The sequence below is a fragment of the Carcharodon carcharias genome, chromosome 10 (genome assembly GCF_017639515.1).
Source record: "Carcharodon carcharias isolate sCarCar2 chromosome 10, sCarCar2.pri, whole genome shotgun sequence".
Lineage (NCBI taxonomy): Eukaryota > Metazoa > Chordata > Chondrichthyes > Lamniformes > Lamnidae > Carcharodon > Carcharodon carcharias.
Window position 1 is genome coordinate 49,196,674 of NC_054476.1, and position 15,744 is coordinate 49,212,417.

Below are 15,744 nucleotides of genomic sequence, written 5' to 3' on the forward strand. Positions count from 1 at the left end.
CTATGTCAATAAGCATGAGGAAACTGCTTTGCTGAGGTTTTTGTTAGTGGCACATCTGCAATCCAATTAAAAATCTGTTTGCATAGTTCAATGACTGTTCAAAGTTCTATTTTCCTCTTATTAATGCTTATGTTGCCTTTTCAGGATATGGATTAAAAAGCCATACAAGAACTCATACAGGAGAAAAGCCATACAGGTGCCCAGAAGAAAGTTGTGACAAAGCGTTTAAAACCTCAGGAGATTTACAGAAACACATCCGAACTCACACAGGTAAAACAGGATATAAATTTATCACCTTTCCTTCACTGTCACTGGGTCAAAATCCTGGAACTCCCTCCGTAAGAGCACTGTGGGTGTTACTGCACCACATGGACAGTTGCTGTTCAAGAAGACAGCTCACCACCACCTTCTCAAGGGCAATTAGGAATGGACAATGAAATTGTTGGTCCAGTTGGCGACATCCATGTCCCGTGAAAAAACATATTTAAAAAATTAATGTGGTTGAGGAAATTGATTTTACCTTTTGTTTAATCTTGCCAAAGCACCATCTCCTGTTTCTACCCTCACATCCTCAATTAAAAGTGCAAATTGATGTGGTTTACTTTTTAGTGGACCTTTCAGGGAAATACTTATGTCTTCAGTAAAATATTAATGCCTGCAATCTTATAGTGATTTGCTGTCAGGGCAACTTGAGGCATAAGGTTGCAACCTACTTTTCTATGATACTATAGGTTGTATCTTTATGACTATTTTCTCTAAATGTTATGGTGTTATCAATAGATACATTAATTCCAACTGCTCCCTTCCCCCAACCACCCAGCCCAAAACCAGCTGTTGTTTACTTTCCTGATTCTTATAAAACATCATAATGTCAATGTAATTTCCACATATCTACTCATGTAGGCTGCCACAGTGACACAACTACAATATGCATTTATGTAACACCTTTAATAAAGTAAAATGTCCCAAGGCACTTCTCAGGAGTGTTATCAAACAAATTTGAATAACAAGCCACAGAAGGAGACATTAGGACAGGTGAAACAAACAGTTACTCAGAGGACCAAAACAGAAAATGTTGGAAAAACTCAGCAGGTCAAAGAGCATCTGTGGAGAGGAAGACAGAGTTAACATTTCGAGGCCGTATGGCTTCTTCAGAAGAGTCTGCTCTGAAGGAGAGTCATACGACCTCGAAACATTAACTCTGTCTTTCTCTCCACCAATGCTGTTAGACCTGCTGAGTTTTTCCAGCATTTCCTATTTTTGTTTCAGATTTCCAGCATCCACAGTATTTGCTTTTATCTTAGTTACTCAGAGGAGTTATGTCAGGGTGTGGGGAGCTGCAGTACTAAGTGGAGTATTCCTTTACTCGGTGTTAGGATCTCTACTTGTTTCAAATTTAGAAAATGGCCTGATAACTCAATGCAAAATTGTCAAATTTGCAAATGATAACTGGAGGGACAGTAGAATCAGAAGCAGCAGCTCAGGAATGACAGAATGAATTTGACAAAGTAAATCTGTATGCTGAATAATCTTTTCTCAGTCAAAGAGGGAGATTTTAAGAAGTGTCTTGAAAGAGGAGATGGAGGCAGAGAGATGGAGGAGTTTAAAGAGGGAATTCCAGAGTTTAAGGCCTAGGAAGCCAATAGTGGAGTGACTAAAATTGGAATGGGTAAGAAGCCAGAATTGGGGGAGTGCAGAGATCTTGAAAGGTTGTACGGCTGGAGGAGGTGGCAGAAATGGGGAGATGTCAAACCATGGAGGGATTTGAAACAAGAATGAGAATTTTAAAGTTGAAACATTGCTTAATCTTGAGCCAGTGTAGGTCAGCAAGCACAGGAATGAGGATAAACAAGAGTTGGTGCGAGTTAGGATATGGCCACAGAGTTCCAGATGAGCTGAAATTTGTGTAGAGTGGAAGATGTGAGGTCAGCCAGAAGATCGTTGAAGTAGTCCAGTCTAGAGGTAATAAGGGCATGGATGAGGGTAACAACATGTGGTTAGAAGGTTATTTCAGACAAAGAAGACACCAAGGTTGAGAACAGTCTGACTGCTAGGGAAAATAATGCAGTTTCTGGCAGGGACAGTAGACAATGACTTCAGTCTTCCCTAAATTTAGTTGGAGAAAATTACTGCTCATACAGTACCAGATGTCTGACAATTTAGAGATTGTGGAGGAGTTGACAGAGATGTTGATGTAAAGCTGAATGCCATCAGAAAGCAAGAGGAACCTAACGTGCTTTCAGACGATTTTAGTAGGAAGACAGCATGTAGATGCAAGATAAGAGAAAGCGGAGGATAGCTCCTTGGAGGACTCCAGAGGTAACGGTGCAGGTTTGGGAAGAGAAACTATTGCAGATAATCCTTCTGCTATGATGAGACTGGAACCAGGTGAGTGGAATCTCACCCAGCTGGATGACAGAGGAGGATGATTTGTCAGCCGTGTCAAAGGCTGCAGGCTGATTGAGAAGGATGAGGTGAGATAGGTTACCATAATCATAGTTACATAAGATGTCAGGATGACTTTTGTGACTTTGTATTGGACCAGAAACCTGATTGGAGGGATCCAGACATGGCATTTTGGGAGAGATTGGCACAAATTTGGGACGTGATGGCTCATTTAAGTACTTTGGAGAGGAAAGGAAGTTTGGATAAGGGCTGGTGGTTTGCATGGACTGTGGGCTCATTGGTTAGTTTTTGGAGAAGTGGGGTGATGGTGGCAGACTTGAAGGACAGGAAATAGTAACTGAGGAGAGAGAGCAGTTAACAGTATCAGATAAAGTCAGGGTTGTTGCTCATAAGAGGCAGCAACGAGGGCTCTTTGGGAGGATGCCATGAGAGGCACAGAGAGAACCTTTGATTATTTAAGAGGGAGCCAAGCCTGGGATGACAGGAGGAGGTTAGGAAGGTTGAGGAGAACTGAAGTGTAACCGTATGGATTTGGGAGGGCAGACTCCCCAAGAAGGGGAAAAATGAAAGGAGAAGTCTAGGAGAAGTAAAGATTAAGGAAGGAAAAAAAGGGGGAGAAAACAAGTGGATATAGAAGTGAAGCGGAGAAAACAAGTGAAAATAGAAGTGATAGGTTTGGGTGCAGAGTGGTAACCAAACATGCTTGCAAATGGACACAAGAAATGTGTCTACTCTGTACCTGACCTATCCCTTTTTGAAAATATTCCAGTATTCAATTACTATTTTGCCTACCAGTTCTTGATTCCAATCTACCTGGACAAAATCTTTTTTCAACTCACTGAAATTAGGCCTCCACCAATTAGGCAGTTTTATGCTTGATCACTCCTTATCCTTTTCCATAACTATTCAAACCTGATGATGTTATGATCACTATTCCTCAAGTGCTCTCCCATTGAAACATACTCCACCTGTCCCATTTCATTCCCAGATTTTCACCCAGCACTGCTTCCTCGTTGGCCTGGCAACACACTGCACACATTTCAGGAAATCCCCCTCCCTGCCAACACTTTTTGCCCTTTACACTGTTACTATCCCAAGCTATATTAGGATCACTGAAGACCCCTATTTCACTGCTCTATAGTTCTTACATCTTTCTGTAATTTGCACTTCCATTTTCTTCCTTGATTGTGCTATTTTTATGAGATGCTAAATTTATACATTGCCTTTTTTAAGTGTAATATCATTTTGATAACTTTATCAATAGCTACATAATATTAATCATTTGGGAGAACCTGACAGTCTGTGAAAAATGAACAATTTGCTTACAAGACTTTCAACAAAACTTTATTACTATAGCAACCAAATCTGTCCTGATAACAAGAGCCACATAGTTACCTGGCTTTATTACCAACAATTGCAGAATTATGTGCAGGATTTGGATTTGGCTGAGTTAGTACACAACTTTTAATATATAATTAAAAACAAAACCACCAGCATAATTCACCAGTTTTGAAGTTTATATACAGTTTGTGGCTTTCTCAAATGGGGTTACTTATTTAGCCCTTCTCACCTTTTTCAACCGATTTTCTTTGCCCATGGTATTAACTCCTTGCTGGGATATTATGTGTCCTCCAATGCCACATACAAATAGCCATTTTATGTGTGAAACTAGACAGCTACTGTTGGGCTGTGGCATCTGTTATGTTGTCTTCACCTAATGACGTCATGTATGTATAACTGTAGCTTGAAGATATGACACTAAAAGTGAAGAGATGGGTGATACATCCTGACTTGGAACTATATCGCTGTTCTTTCACTGTTGCTGGATCAATAACCTGGAACTTCCTTCCAGCAACACTGTGGGTGTAGCTGCACCTGATGGACTGAAGCAGTTAATGAAAGTGGCTCACCACCACCTTCTCAAGGCCAGTTCAAGATGGCCAACAAATGCTGGCCTTGTCAGCAACACTCCTATCCCATGAAAGAATTTTTAAAAATAAGGACAAGATTGTTGAATTTGTTGTGTTGAAGGAAAGACAGCAGTGAAGATTGGTGAGGAGATAGGGGAGCCATGCTTGGTGAGAAACAGGATGTGGGCAGTGAAGTTTTGGACAAATGGTAGTTTATGTGGGGTGGAACTTGGAAGGCTGGTAAGGAGACCATTGGAGTAGTCAATTTTGGAGTCAATAAACGCATGGCTGAGGATTTCAGTTTAAGTGGGACAAACTTTTGCAGAAAAGAATAGCACAATTCAAATAGGCGTCACTCAATAGGTGGTCAATTTTCCCCTTCGTAATCCAGAGAATTCCCCAGTAATTGAACCTGGGATCTTCCTTTTTTTAGGTCAGCATTTGTGGCTCCAAGCTACTCACTCGATAAACTTGTGCTGCATTTGGGGATGTGCAAGTTTGCTGCTTGAATGATTCTGTTGCTGTTGTCCATTTTTGGAGTGGGTAGTCTTTTCACAGTGCGCAATTTGTATTGTAAGGAAATTCACGAATAAACAAATTTTAACAAAAAAAGCTACTGTCATCCTTATATAGGAGGTAGTAAATGAAGAACACTGGAGACGGAGCAAAAAGAGGAAATAAAATAACATAATTTCAATTTTATTGAATACATTGGAGAGAACTTGCACTGGAAATCAAGTCAAATAAAAAAAACTTGAGAGAAAAATAAGCAATTTTAAAGAAGATGCAAATATGGAAATTGAGATAATAAAGTGGAATAAAGCCAGAATAAATAAATAAAATGCAGGAATGAGCAGATGGGAGTACAACAGAACTAAGATAAAAGTAAATGACAGAATAATAATGTCTTCAGAAGGGAATAAAACAAAAGTAAAAATAGCAAACCTGATCATTTTAATGTTGGTACTTGATTCTGAAACAATAGCAGTCAAATAGAGATGTGATCTCTGAACTCTGCTTTTGTCTTCATTTACTGCTTTGTCAATCTCAATTTGGATCAATAGAAAGAAAGACAGTGCTTTGAACAATGTATCACTTTTTGGTCCTGCACTGTCAACTTTTCTTATGTAGTTCTGTCCTGAAGTGTACTTTGAACTAACAGTCTTCTGCCTGAGATATGAGTGCTACCAACTGAGCCAAATTAACACTGAAGAGTCAAGTTAAACGCTAGAATGACTCAACTACATTGAGACAGCAACTAGCTATTTATTGCAAGGAAGCCTGTGATCCACTTTGAAATGCAAACCAATCCAGTAGCTAAGATCTTGTTAATGTGTGGTTACTTCATTATACAATAAGAATAAATGTATGTAACATCTCTTTGAAGATGGCTTAGTGTGAAACATGTTGGTTTTCTGCCTAGTGGGCTACAGAGCGATATGTGACATGTTCCCCATGTTCCTTGCACAGTTTCTGAACTGCATTGTGCTATACAAGTAGAGATTGAGTCAATGCCTGGAATTGGAGGAAGAATCATTGGTCCATTGGGTTTTAGAGCAGTGTTGTTGGTCTGCTTTTGCCACAAAGGTAAACGAGCATTCCACTGTACAGAAACTACATTGTGAAAATGGACCATTCGGCCCACCCAGCCCAGTATTGGTGGGAAGGCCAACCTTTATTGCCCATCCATATTTCCCTTGAATTCCAGGATTTTAACCCAGTGACAATAAAGTAACAGCAATATATTTATTTCCAAGTCTGGATGGTGTGTTACTTGCCAGGAGTCTTGACGATAATGGTGTTCCCGTGTGGCTGCTGTCTTTTCCTTCTAGATGGTAAAGGTCAAGGGGGTTGGGTGGTGCTCTCGATGAAACCATGTTGAAGTACATCTTGCACATGAGCAGTTATTCTAATTTGATATACTCTCCATGTACCCATATCCTTTTATTGATCTTTCACCAACTATATAATCTATTCTTAAATGTTGACACGATCTCTGCTTCAATTACTAATTTTGGTATTGCATTTTACAGCCTCACAACCCTCTGTGTAAAAGGTTTCCTCTGCTCTCTGCCCTACTTCTTTATATTTAATGTTATATCTATCAATGTTCCCTCATTCTAGACATCTTAATCATTGAAAATAGTCCACTTACTTTGCCTTATCGCTTAATAACTTTAAACACCTCTATCAAATCACTCTTAATCCCCTCTGTTCTAAAAAAGTTCAATTTTTCAAATAATGTCTTCTAGTTTTGTAACATGATAAATATTTCAGAATGTTGTATTTTTTTTCAAAATTAAGTAGATGGCAGCAATTTTACATGTATTTAATGGTCTAGACCAATTAAACATTAACAAAAACATTTAGTTATCTGGCAAAAAAGACATTCAGAATAAAATGTATGCTACTTTTTTATATCCTTGTTTTACTGCTTTGACCTTAAATTGTATTTTGAGGAGGTTGAAATGTAAGTAAATCAAAAATGCCTGGCATCACATGTGTGGTAGAACTTTTGTGCTACAGTTTCTTCACATTTTAAGTTAACTTTCAAGTATACATATGTATAAATATAAATATGTTAGCCACTATAATATGTTGACCAAAAATTGCAGATGTTTTACTTGCACGGTATTGTGCCCTGTTTTTGTTAAAACCAAATTGCATTCTATCTGGCAAACAGGCGAAAGACCATTTAAATGTCCTTTTGAAGGCTGTGGCAGATCGTTCACTACATCAAATATTCGTAAAGTGCATATTCGGACTCACACAGGTGAAAGACCATATTTCTGTCCAGAGGCAGGCTGTGGAAGAGCCTTTGCAAGTGCAACCAATTACAAGAACCACATGAGGATACACACAGGTATCAATCCGAATAAAATGCTGCTAGTCATTTCCTAATAAGATCAGACATGACCATGTTGAATGGCCATGCAGGCTCAAAAGACTGAATGGCCTACTCCTGCTCCTAGTTTCTATGTAAACCTTGATTATTAGTGTATTACCTAACAGAGTATATTATCTATTTAGCTATCCATTTAAGCTAGTTAGCTATTTAGATCAAAAAAAGTAATTCTTCTTGAATGCTTCTTCGAGGTAAGGTGGTTTCACTATTTTTGTAAGAGTTTTGAGCCCTCTTTTTGTTTCATCTCAGTCTTCCTAGGTCACACATCACCTATAGGTGAGAAGGTGAATGGCCTACTCTCAGGCCTCAACCAGTTTAAACCAATGAGTCGCTTACTAAGAGGCACAAGACAGCAGCCCAGGGATAAGATGTGCTTGAATATGAAACCTCCCTTTCACTCAGTTTCTTTGTTTTTTTTAAAGTTTGGATGAGATTTCTTTTTCAATTGTAATGCAAAATGCAGGGATGTATTTTCAATCAGTAAACACAGCATAGAGACTGCAGTGCTCACTCAAGAATTTGCCAGAATTTAAATCTGTGATTTAATGAGATAAGAGTTGCATCTCATAACTCCCTTGTAGAGTAACTTGCACAACGCCTGAATGTCAGATTTAAGCTTTTGAATACAAGACTAAGTACTGGAAAGGGGGTGATTACTAAAACAAGATCCGGAAGGATGTCCTATTTACACGAATAATTACCCTGCACAGTTTGTTCATGCCTAATGTGGGTGAGATAGTCCTTTTTAATCGAGCAAAGCTTAGAAGCACTTGGCAAAGTGCCTACAAGTTGAATAAGAAGAGTTTGCAGCCTGGATTTGACGTCTGGACCGCATGTTGGACACCTCTGATACAAGGCTGCAAATCTGACAACTCTGTATAGTTGCAACAGTGCTACAGTAAGCTGCTTTTATTTTTGTAATAAAATAGAAGAGAAAAATAGGACCTCTTACCACAAAATACTAATTCTGTTGAATTTATGACCCTTAAGGAGAAGATGGTGATGTAATGGTAATGTCACTGGACTAGTAAGCCAGAGTCCCAGGCTAATGTTAATGCATGGGTTCAAATCCCACCATGGCTGTTAGTGGAATTAAAATTCAATTAATAACATTTGGAATTAAAAAGCTAGTCTCAGTAATGGTCTCAGACCATGAAACTATCATTGTTGTAAAAACCCATCTGGTTCACTAATATCCTTTAGGGAAGGAAATCTGCCATCCATACCCAGCCTGCCCTACGTGTGACTCCAGAAATGTGTTTGACTCTTAACTGTCCTCTGAAATGGCCTAGTAAGCCACTAGGACAATTAGGGATGGGCAACAGATGCTGGCCATGCTAGTGACGCCCACATCCTGTGAATGAATGAACAAATATAAACTGCTTTCAGGCTATTAAATGGCATAAAAGATTTTATAAGAATGTGGTTTATTTTGGCAGATTACCTGCAACCTTTTACATGAGGTTTTCCTTTTTATTGTTGAATTTATCTTCATTATGTAATTGTAACTTATTTATTTATAATGTGCAGGGGAGAAACCTTATGTATGTACTGTACCTGGTTGTGACAAGCGCTTCACTGAGTACTCCAGTTTATATAAACACCACGTAGTTCACACGCATTCCAAACCTTACAACTGTAACCACTGCGGCAAAACATATAAACAGACTTCTACACTGGCAATGCATAAACGAACTGCACATGGGGACAGTGAACCAACTGAAGAAGAAGAGACTTTCTTTGAACCACATGATGGTGAGTACAATTTTGTTATGCTTTTGTCCATGAGCAGCGTCACGGGTCAACTAGTAATATTTAATAATACTGATGACTCCTAAAAAACCTGTGTTTATTTGCAAACTTTAGAAAAGTCTCATTGCAACATGAAAGTTGTCACCATAAACATGCAGACTTCTTTTTTCCAAAATAGCACTGTAAATACACTCCATGAAGTCTGATATCAAGATCTTGAGTATCTGTGTTGATGGTTCATCTGTTCAGATTCTATTTAGTATTTATTTCCCCAACCTGTGAAATGTCAGTACCTCTTCTGAAGGTGCAGACTTGAACTAACTATGGGTTCACAGGTGCTGCATTGTCTTTGTAGCAATTCTTCATGTGTTAGCGTCAATAGTGCGTATTGAGCTATTGACCACAATGGAATTCCATGTTGGTGCAGTTTTTGACAGGAGTCCATGAATCATGATCAGGAGTGGGAATCTTGGCTAATTTTCTTTCTCCCTTTTCCAGCTCAGAAGTGTGAAAGTCAGTTGTTCTCTGCATTCCAACTCAGATCAGTTAGGTCATACAGCAGTGATCAAATCTGGGACTTCTTGGTTTATATGGCTCGGAACTACATAAGGCAGATTGAACTCCTTCAAACACAATTTCAAAACATAAACTGAAATGTCAGTGTGATTCTATCACTTTATTTCTGCGCTTGGATTTAATGCTCCACAGTGGTAGTATTCTTCGGCAGTCAATAGTCCAGTCCCAGGTGAGGTGTTGTTTGGAATGTTGCCCTTTGAAGATTGCATTTTATTGCATTCTGTGGAGGGAATTTTAATAAAACAAAACTGTTAAGTGTACCTGTTAAAACACGTTTTGTGGCACTGTATGGCTTATTCATCAGCTTCTTGTAGTTTTCTAACTCCACAGTTATGGTAAAGGGAATGAACACACAGGTCTGATATTTGCTATTGTATGACAGACTCAGCTGCACAACTATCTGTCTTTTTGTTATCTGGTTGGGCATTTGGCCCCTTTTGAGTTTCAAACCTCCAATCACAGGTGTATAGATGGCAAATTGTAGGTTTACTATTGGGTGGCTAAGTGTGAATAAATTGTAATTATGATGTCAATATATATTTTATATAATAAATATCTTAACTATTGTTGTGTCTTTTAGATCTGAGAAGTTGTACTAATACAAATTGTACTATGCAAATGTGATCAAATTCACACTCCTTTGATCATTCTCATCCTCTCGTTAAGGTGGTGATTTCAGCCCCCCGACTCAGGTTGTTGGTTTGGTCATGAATTTCCAACTAGCATCAGCACAAAGTAAACTGGGACCAAATCTCCTTTCTACTTCAAACTATTTAACAACATCTTGAAACTGACTTTTTAAATGAACTTAACACCGGCTTGCATCAATTCTCATACTGTTTTTCCAATCAAGGAATTATTTGTGTCTGAGACTAATGAATCACCCAAAATGAATGAGTTTCTGTTCTTTTAGAAATTTGCGTTTTGTCAGCTGTAGTTTTAAACTAGTCAGCATTGCCACTCAATGAGAGAATGTGAATTTGTATTTTCTTTAAATAATCACAAACCACAGCTAATCACTGTATCTCCTGCCACCATACTGGAACAGGACATTGGTGCCACTGATATCATTAGCAATACCTCTCTGATGTTAGATGCTGCAGCAGAAGGCACAAAATGTTGCTCAAATCACCTGATTCGTATGTTGGCAAGGTATTTCACCAAACAGTGAGAACTGGAAATTTTTACAGACACTATACATTATGAATTTGTATAAATCTGGTGTTATTGTTAATATCTGCTTTCTCTTTTTTTTAAAAAAAAGCTACTTTCATGTCAAATGATGTCACATGGTTATATAAATTTATTTAACTAAGTTCACAAAACATACACAATGTTCCAGTGAAGCTCAACGCAAACTGGAGGAAGAGCACCTCATCTTCCAATTAGGCACTTTACAGCCTTCCGGACTTAACATTAGAGTTCAACAACTTCAGATCATGAACTCTCTCCTCCATCCCCACCCCCTTTCTGATCCCCCTTTTTACTAATAATTTATAATTTAAAAAAATATATATTTTTCTTTTCCCACCTATTTGTATTTTTTAAAATTTATTTCCATCCATTGTTTTATCTCCACCTTTTAGCCCATTTCGATCCCTTCCCCCACTAGGGCCATCTGTCACTTGCTCGCTCTGCTTTCTACCCTTACTGTCACCATTAGCACATTCCTTAGCTAATATCACCACCGTCAACACCCCTTTGTCCTTTTGTCCATGACATCTTTGGCAATCTCTTCTTTGCCTCCACCTATCACTGGCCCTCTATCCAGCTCCACTTGTCCCACCCCCCTTAAACAGCTTTTATTTTACCTCATTTCTATTTTTCTTTAGTTCTGATGAAGAGTCATATGGACTCAAAATGTTAACTGTTTTCCTCTCCGCAGATGTTGTCAGGCCTGCTGAGTTTTTCCAGCTATTTTTTTTTTACAAAAGTGTTTAACTTATTGCACAGGGGATTGATATAAAATTACTTTGCATTTTTATGGTATTATGGAATCATAGAATAGTGTAGCACAGAAGCAAGCCATTCAGCCCATCAAGTCTGTGCCAGCTGTTCGAAGAGTAATCCAGTTACTCCCACTCCTCATTCTATTCCCATATCCCTGCATTTTTTTTTCTTATAGATATAGAGGTTAGTTTAAAACGAGTAATGTTGTATATTTTTTTCAGTGAAACATTCCCAAACTAGAAACGGGTGTTAACATATTGTTTATATCCTATTTTGTTTCAAAAGTTACTTCTGGGGATGAAATTCTTAAGGGACAACCAATTACCTATGTAACAGGAGTTGAAGAAGACAATGGGTTATCTGGACAAGTTACTACAGTTGCACAAGCAGACGTAGGTCAACATATGGCCCTTATTGCGCAAGATGGTACTCAGCAACAGGTAAGAAAAAAACTAAATTCTAACTGCAGTATTTTTGCAATGAGACCATAGAAGTAAAATTACAAAAATATATATATTAAAATATACACAATTTTCAACATCAGTCAGACTGCTGAGAACGGTAAATTGATTGTCAGCGTAAATCTTAGCACACTGAGGATTATTTAGCAAATGTTGTCCAATCGAGGAACCACATCTAATGTTGGACATTGTGTTTTTGAGTTTTGCAAGTACTGGCTGGTTGGGTACGGTCTGTACTTTGCCCATTGCGGATAGCAGAAGGGACATGCTGTTTGATATGATCCGCCAGTCTTTGGATGTATGGCCTACATATCCTAGCATCATACTGGTACTGAAATTCATACACCACATTCCTCATTTGTGTGATAAGCAGAACGTCTTTCTGGTTTATCGGCAGCATCCTGTTAATGGTGAATACTACTTGTGTTGTTACTGCATAGTAGCAGTGTGAAACAGCTAGCTTCACCTGTTGCTTAATTTTTTGAGATACCTTGCCCTTCCAGGGTAATCTGAGGTAGACTGGGCACTTTTCAGGGCTGAAAGTGATGGCCTTGGGCCTGTTCATGAGTTTGCGTGATATACAGAATGAAATGATCTGATCAGAGTAGCCATTATCCCGGAGGATGTCTTTGATGTGCCCTATTTCAGATTGTATGGTGAGCAAATGGCTCAGGCCGTTTGAGCAACAGGTGAAGCTAGCTGTTTCACGCTGCTACTATGTGGTAGCAACATGAGTGGTATTCGCCACTAACAGGATGCTGCCGTCAAGCCAAAAAGACATTCTGCCAAACAAATGAGTAATTGGTGTATGAATTTCAGTGCCAGTGTGATGCTAAGTACGTGGGCCGTACGTCCCAAAGACTAGCAGATTGTATCAAACAGTATGTCCCTTCTGCTTCACAACGGGCAAGGTACAGACCGTACCCAACCAGCCCATGCTTGCAAAACTCAAATCACAATGTCCAAAATTAGGCATGATTCCACAATTGGACAACATTTGCTAAATGATCCTCAGTGTGCTAAGAATTATGCTGACAACGAATTTAAGATTGTTAATCAGGCTCGCAGTGTGGTACATTTGCATGCGCTGGAATCTACATATCTTAATACATAAGGCCCTGTTCTTTGCAGACAGCAAGAACATGTACACACATTGCGCCTGTTTCAGCGAAACAAAATAAGTGACAGCCTTTTGCTGGTTCATTCCCCAAGGCAATGTCTTGACCAATCAGAGTCAAACTGCCTGGTTTTAAATTTCAAACAGTGCTTGGCAGTTAACTGAGAGCCACCATCAACTGGTGCACTCTCCTTGGCAATGCCTCTTCCAAACAGAGTCCACTTGCCAACCAATCAGCACTTTCTTCTCATACAGTATAAATATGTTATTTCCTTTACATTGGTATTTTCTTTTGAATTGTCCTGATGAGTGCAAGATGAAAAGCTTCAACAACTAAAAAATGTCTGAGGCTAGGAATCCTGCAGTGAGTACATCCCCTCCTGACTTCCTCAAGCCTGTCCATCATCTACAAGGCACAAGTCAGGAGTGTGATGGAATATTCTCCACTTGCCTGGATGAGTGCAGCTCTAGCAACACTCAAGAAGCTCGACACCATCCAGGACAAAGCAGCCCTCTTGATTGGCAACCTATCCACAAGCATTCACTCCCTCCACTACCGACGCACAGTGGCAGCAGTGTGCACCATCCACAAGATGCACTGCAGGAACCCACCAGGCATCTTAGACAGCACCTTCCAAACCCACAACCGCTACCATCTAGAAGGACAAGGGCAGTGGTTTCATGGGAACACCACCACTTGGATGTTCCCCTCCAAGCCACTCACCACCCTGAGTTGGAAATATATCACTGTTCTTTCACTATCACTGGGTCAAGTTCCTGGAACTCTGCCCTAACAGCACTGTGGGTGTATCTACACCACATGGACTACAGCAATTCAAGAAGGCAGCTCACCACTGTCAGGAAATAGATATAGTTTAAGTTATATTTGTATTTGTGAGTGTTAGGAATGAGTTTTAGCTTTAATGTTTAAATTTGATTTGTATTTCTGTATGTGTGTGTTAAGAAAGGTCAAATTGAGTTTTAGTTTCACTTTAAAAGGTGTTTCTAATGAGAGGTTTACGACTGTTGCAGCTAAGTTAAACAAGAGTAGAGAAACTGGGCTGTTGCCTAGTAACAGGGGTCCAGAGAGGCAGGTACCTCCCACAGACACACAGAAAAACTAAAGAAACAGCAGTTTTGAGTTGAGTTTGTAGACAGCTGCCAAATTGGAGCCACCTAGAAGGGACAGATAGCCAGTCCCAAGCTAAAATTGGTTGAAAGTAGCTGCCAGAGGGACTGGAGATAAAGGGATAGATAGCTAAAAAAAAAAATCCAGGAGAATGGAACAGGAGAAATTCTGAAAAAGACCTTCTAGTCAAAGGGAAGGACAGGAACCTAGAAAATGTCCTGTTAAGTGAAGTTAAGAGTGAGGGGCAGAGAGAAAGGATCCAAGCTTCAGATTTAAAGAGAGAAAAGCTATAGAAAGCAGATTTAAATTAACAATAGATTGCAGGAGGCCAGAAGGTCCAGAGAGACAGATGAAGGTCTGTAACTCTTTGCTATGGGCATGTGAAGCAGTGGTGTGCTGTTGGTGGCTGAGTCAGTGAGAAAGAGTGGAAGACTGCTTGAATACATGTGGTGACCCAGGGGAGAGGAACATCAGAAAGAGAATTTGAAACCCTGGAGGTGAATCCTTGCAGAAGGCGTCGGAGAGAAAGTGTTGGTTTGGGTGAAGCTTCCAAGGCAAGTTCTTGGAGAGTGGAGATTGGAAACCCTTGTGTGAAAAACAGAGTTCAGTGAGAATGATTGGCGCTCAGTGTGACAAGCATCTGGGGTAAGTTGAGGAGAGATCCAGACTATCTGGTTGAGGTGGCATCTGTCACTTGGTTTCAGAGTGTGATGTCGCTGATGACAGGTTGCCAATTGGTTTACATGGACTGTGTACTTAAATATGAGCATTAAAGTTAAGATAGCTTTTAAAACTTGTGTTATCCTTACAAATCTGTATATATTTGTTAAGATATAGTTATGGATGAAGGAGTATGGTAATATAGTTCATCTTTTTTTGTTTAATAAATGTTTTATGTTTTTATTAGCTAACTGGTGACTTTGTTCAGTAGCCCCTCTCCATGTATCTAAACAAACAAATAAGTTAGGATCTATCAAGTTGGGTTCCACCCTGGAATCAGGCTTGTCCAGTGGTAACCTCAGCTGGGGACCATACCACCACCATCTCCTCAAGGGCAATTAGGGATGGGCAATAAATGTTGGTGTAGCCAGCGACGCCCACATCCCATGAATAAATTTTTTAAAACTTGTAGAAGCTTTTACTGTCCTGTGTTTATATTTCTTGCTAGTTTTCTCTCATGCTCTAATTTACCTGACTTTATTCATTTTGTAGTCATCTTTGCTGTTTTCTAAAATTTTGCCAATCTTTTGGCCTACCACTACTTTTTGCAGCACTGTATGTCTCATCTGTCAATTTGATACCATCCTTAACTTTCTTAGTTGGCCATGGATGGTCCATCCTTCTCATTGAGTCTTTTTTTCTCAATGGAATATACAACTTCCTTAAGTATGCAAAGTTTGTTGTTGTGGAATTTTAGTGCTGAGAGTGGGCCATCCTGCTTGAAGTGTGGCTGGCTAGGACAGTCCCCACAACCCTGGCCAATTTTCCTGTAATTAGTCAAAATGCCAACTTTGTGCCAGTCCTGTAGCATGATTACA

At 39.4% G+C, this 15,744-nt stretch overlaps 1 protein-coding gene across 5 annotated transcripts in view; it reads left to right on the plus strand.

Annotated features, from left to right (window-relative positions):
* The window catches only part of znf143b (zinc finger protein 143b), a 94,842-nt gene that overhangs the window by 71,029 nt on the left and 8,069 nt on the right, over positions 1 to 15,744 (plus strand). For all 5 annotated transcript variants that reach the window (XM_041196816.1, XM_041196819.1, XM_041196820.1 and 2 more), the window contains 4 exons: positions 145 to 270; positions 7,000 to 7,179; positions 8,752 to 8,976; positions 11,785 to 11,939. In XM_041196816.1, the coding sequence (XP_041052750.1) occupies positions 145 to 270; positions 7,000 to 7,179; positions 8,752 to 8,976; positions 11,785 to 11,939 (686 nt within the window). The remainder of the gene's footprint in view (positions 1 to 144; positions 271 to 6,999; positions 7,180 to 8,751; positions 8,977 to 11,784; positions 11,940 to 15,744) is intronic.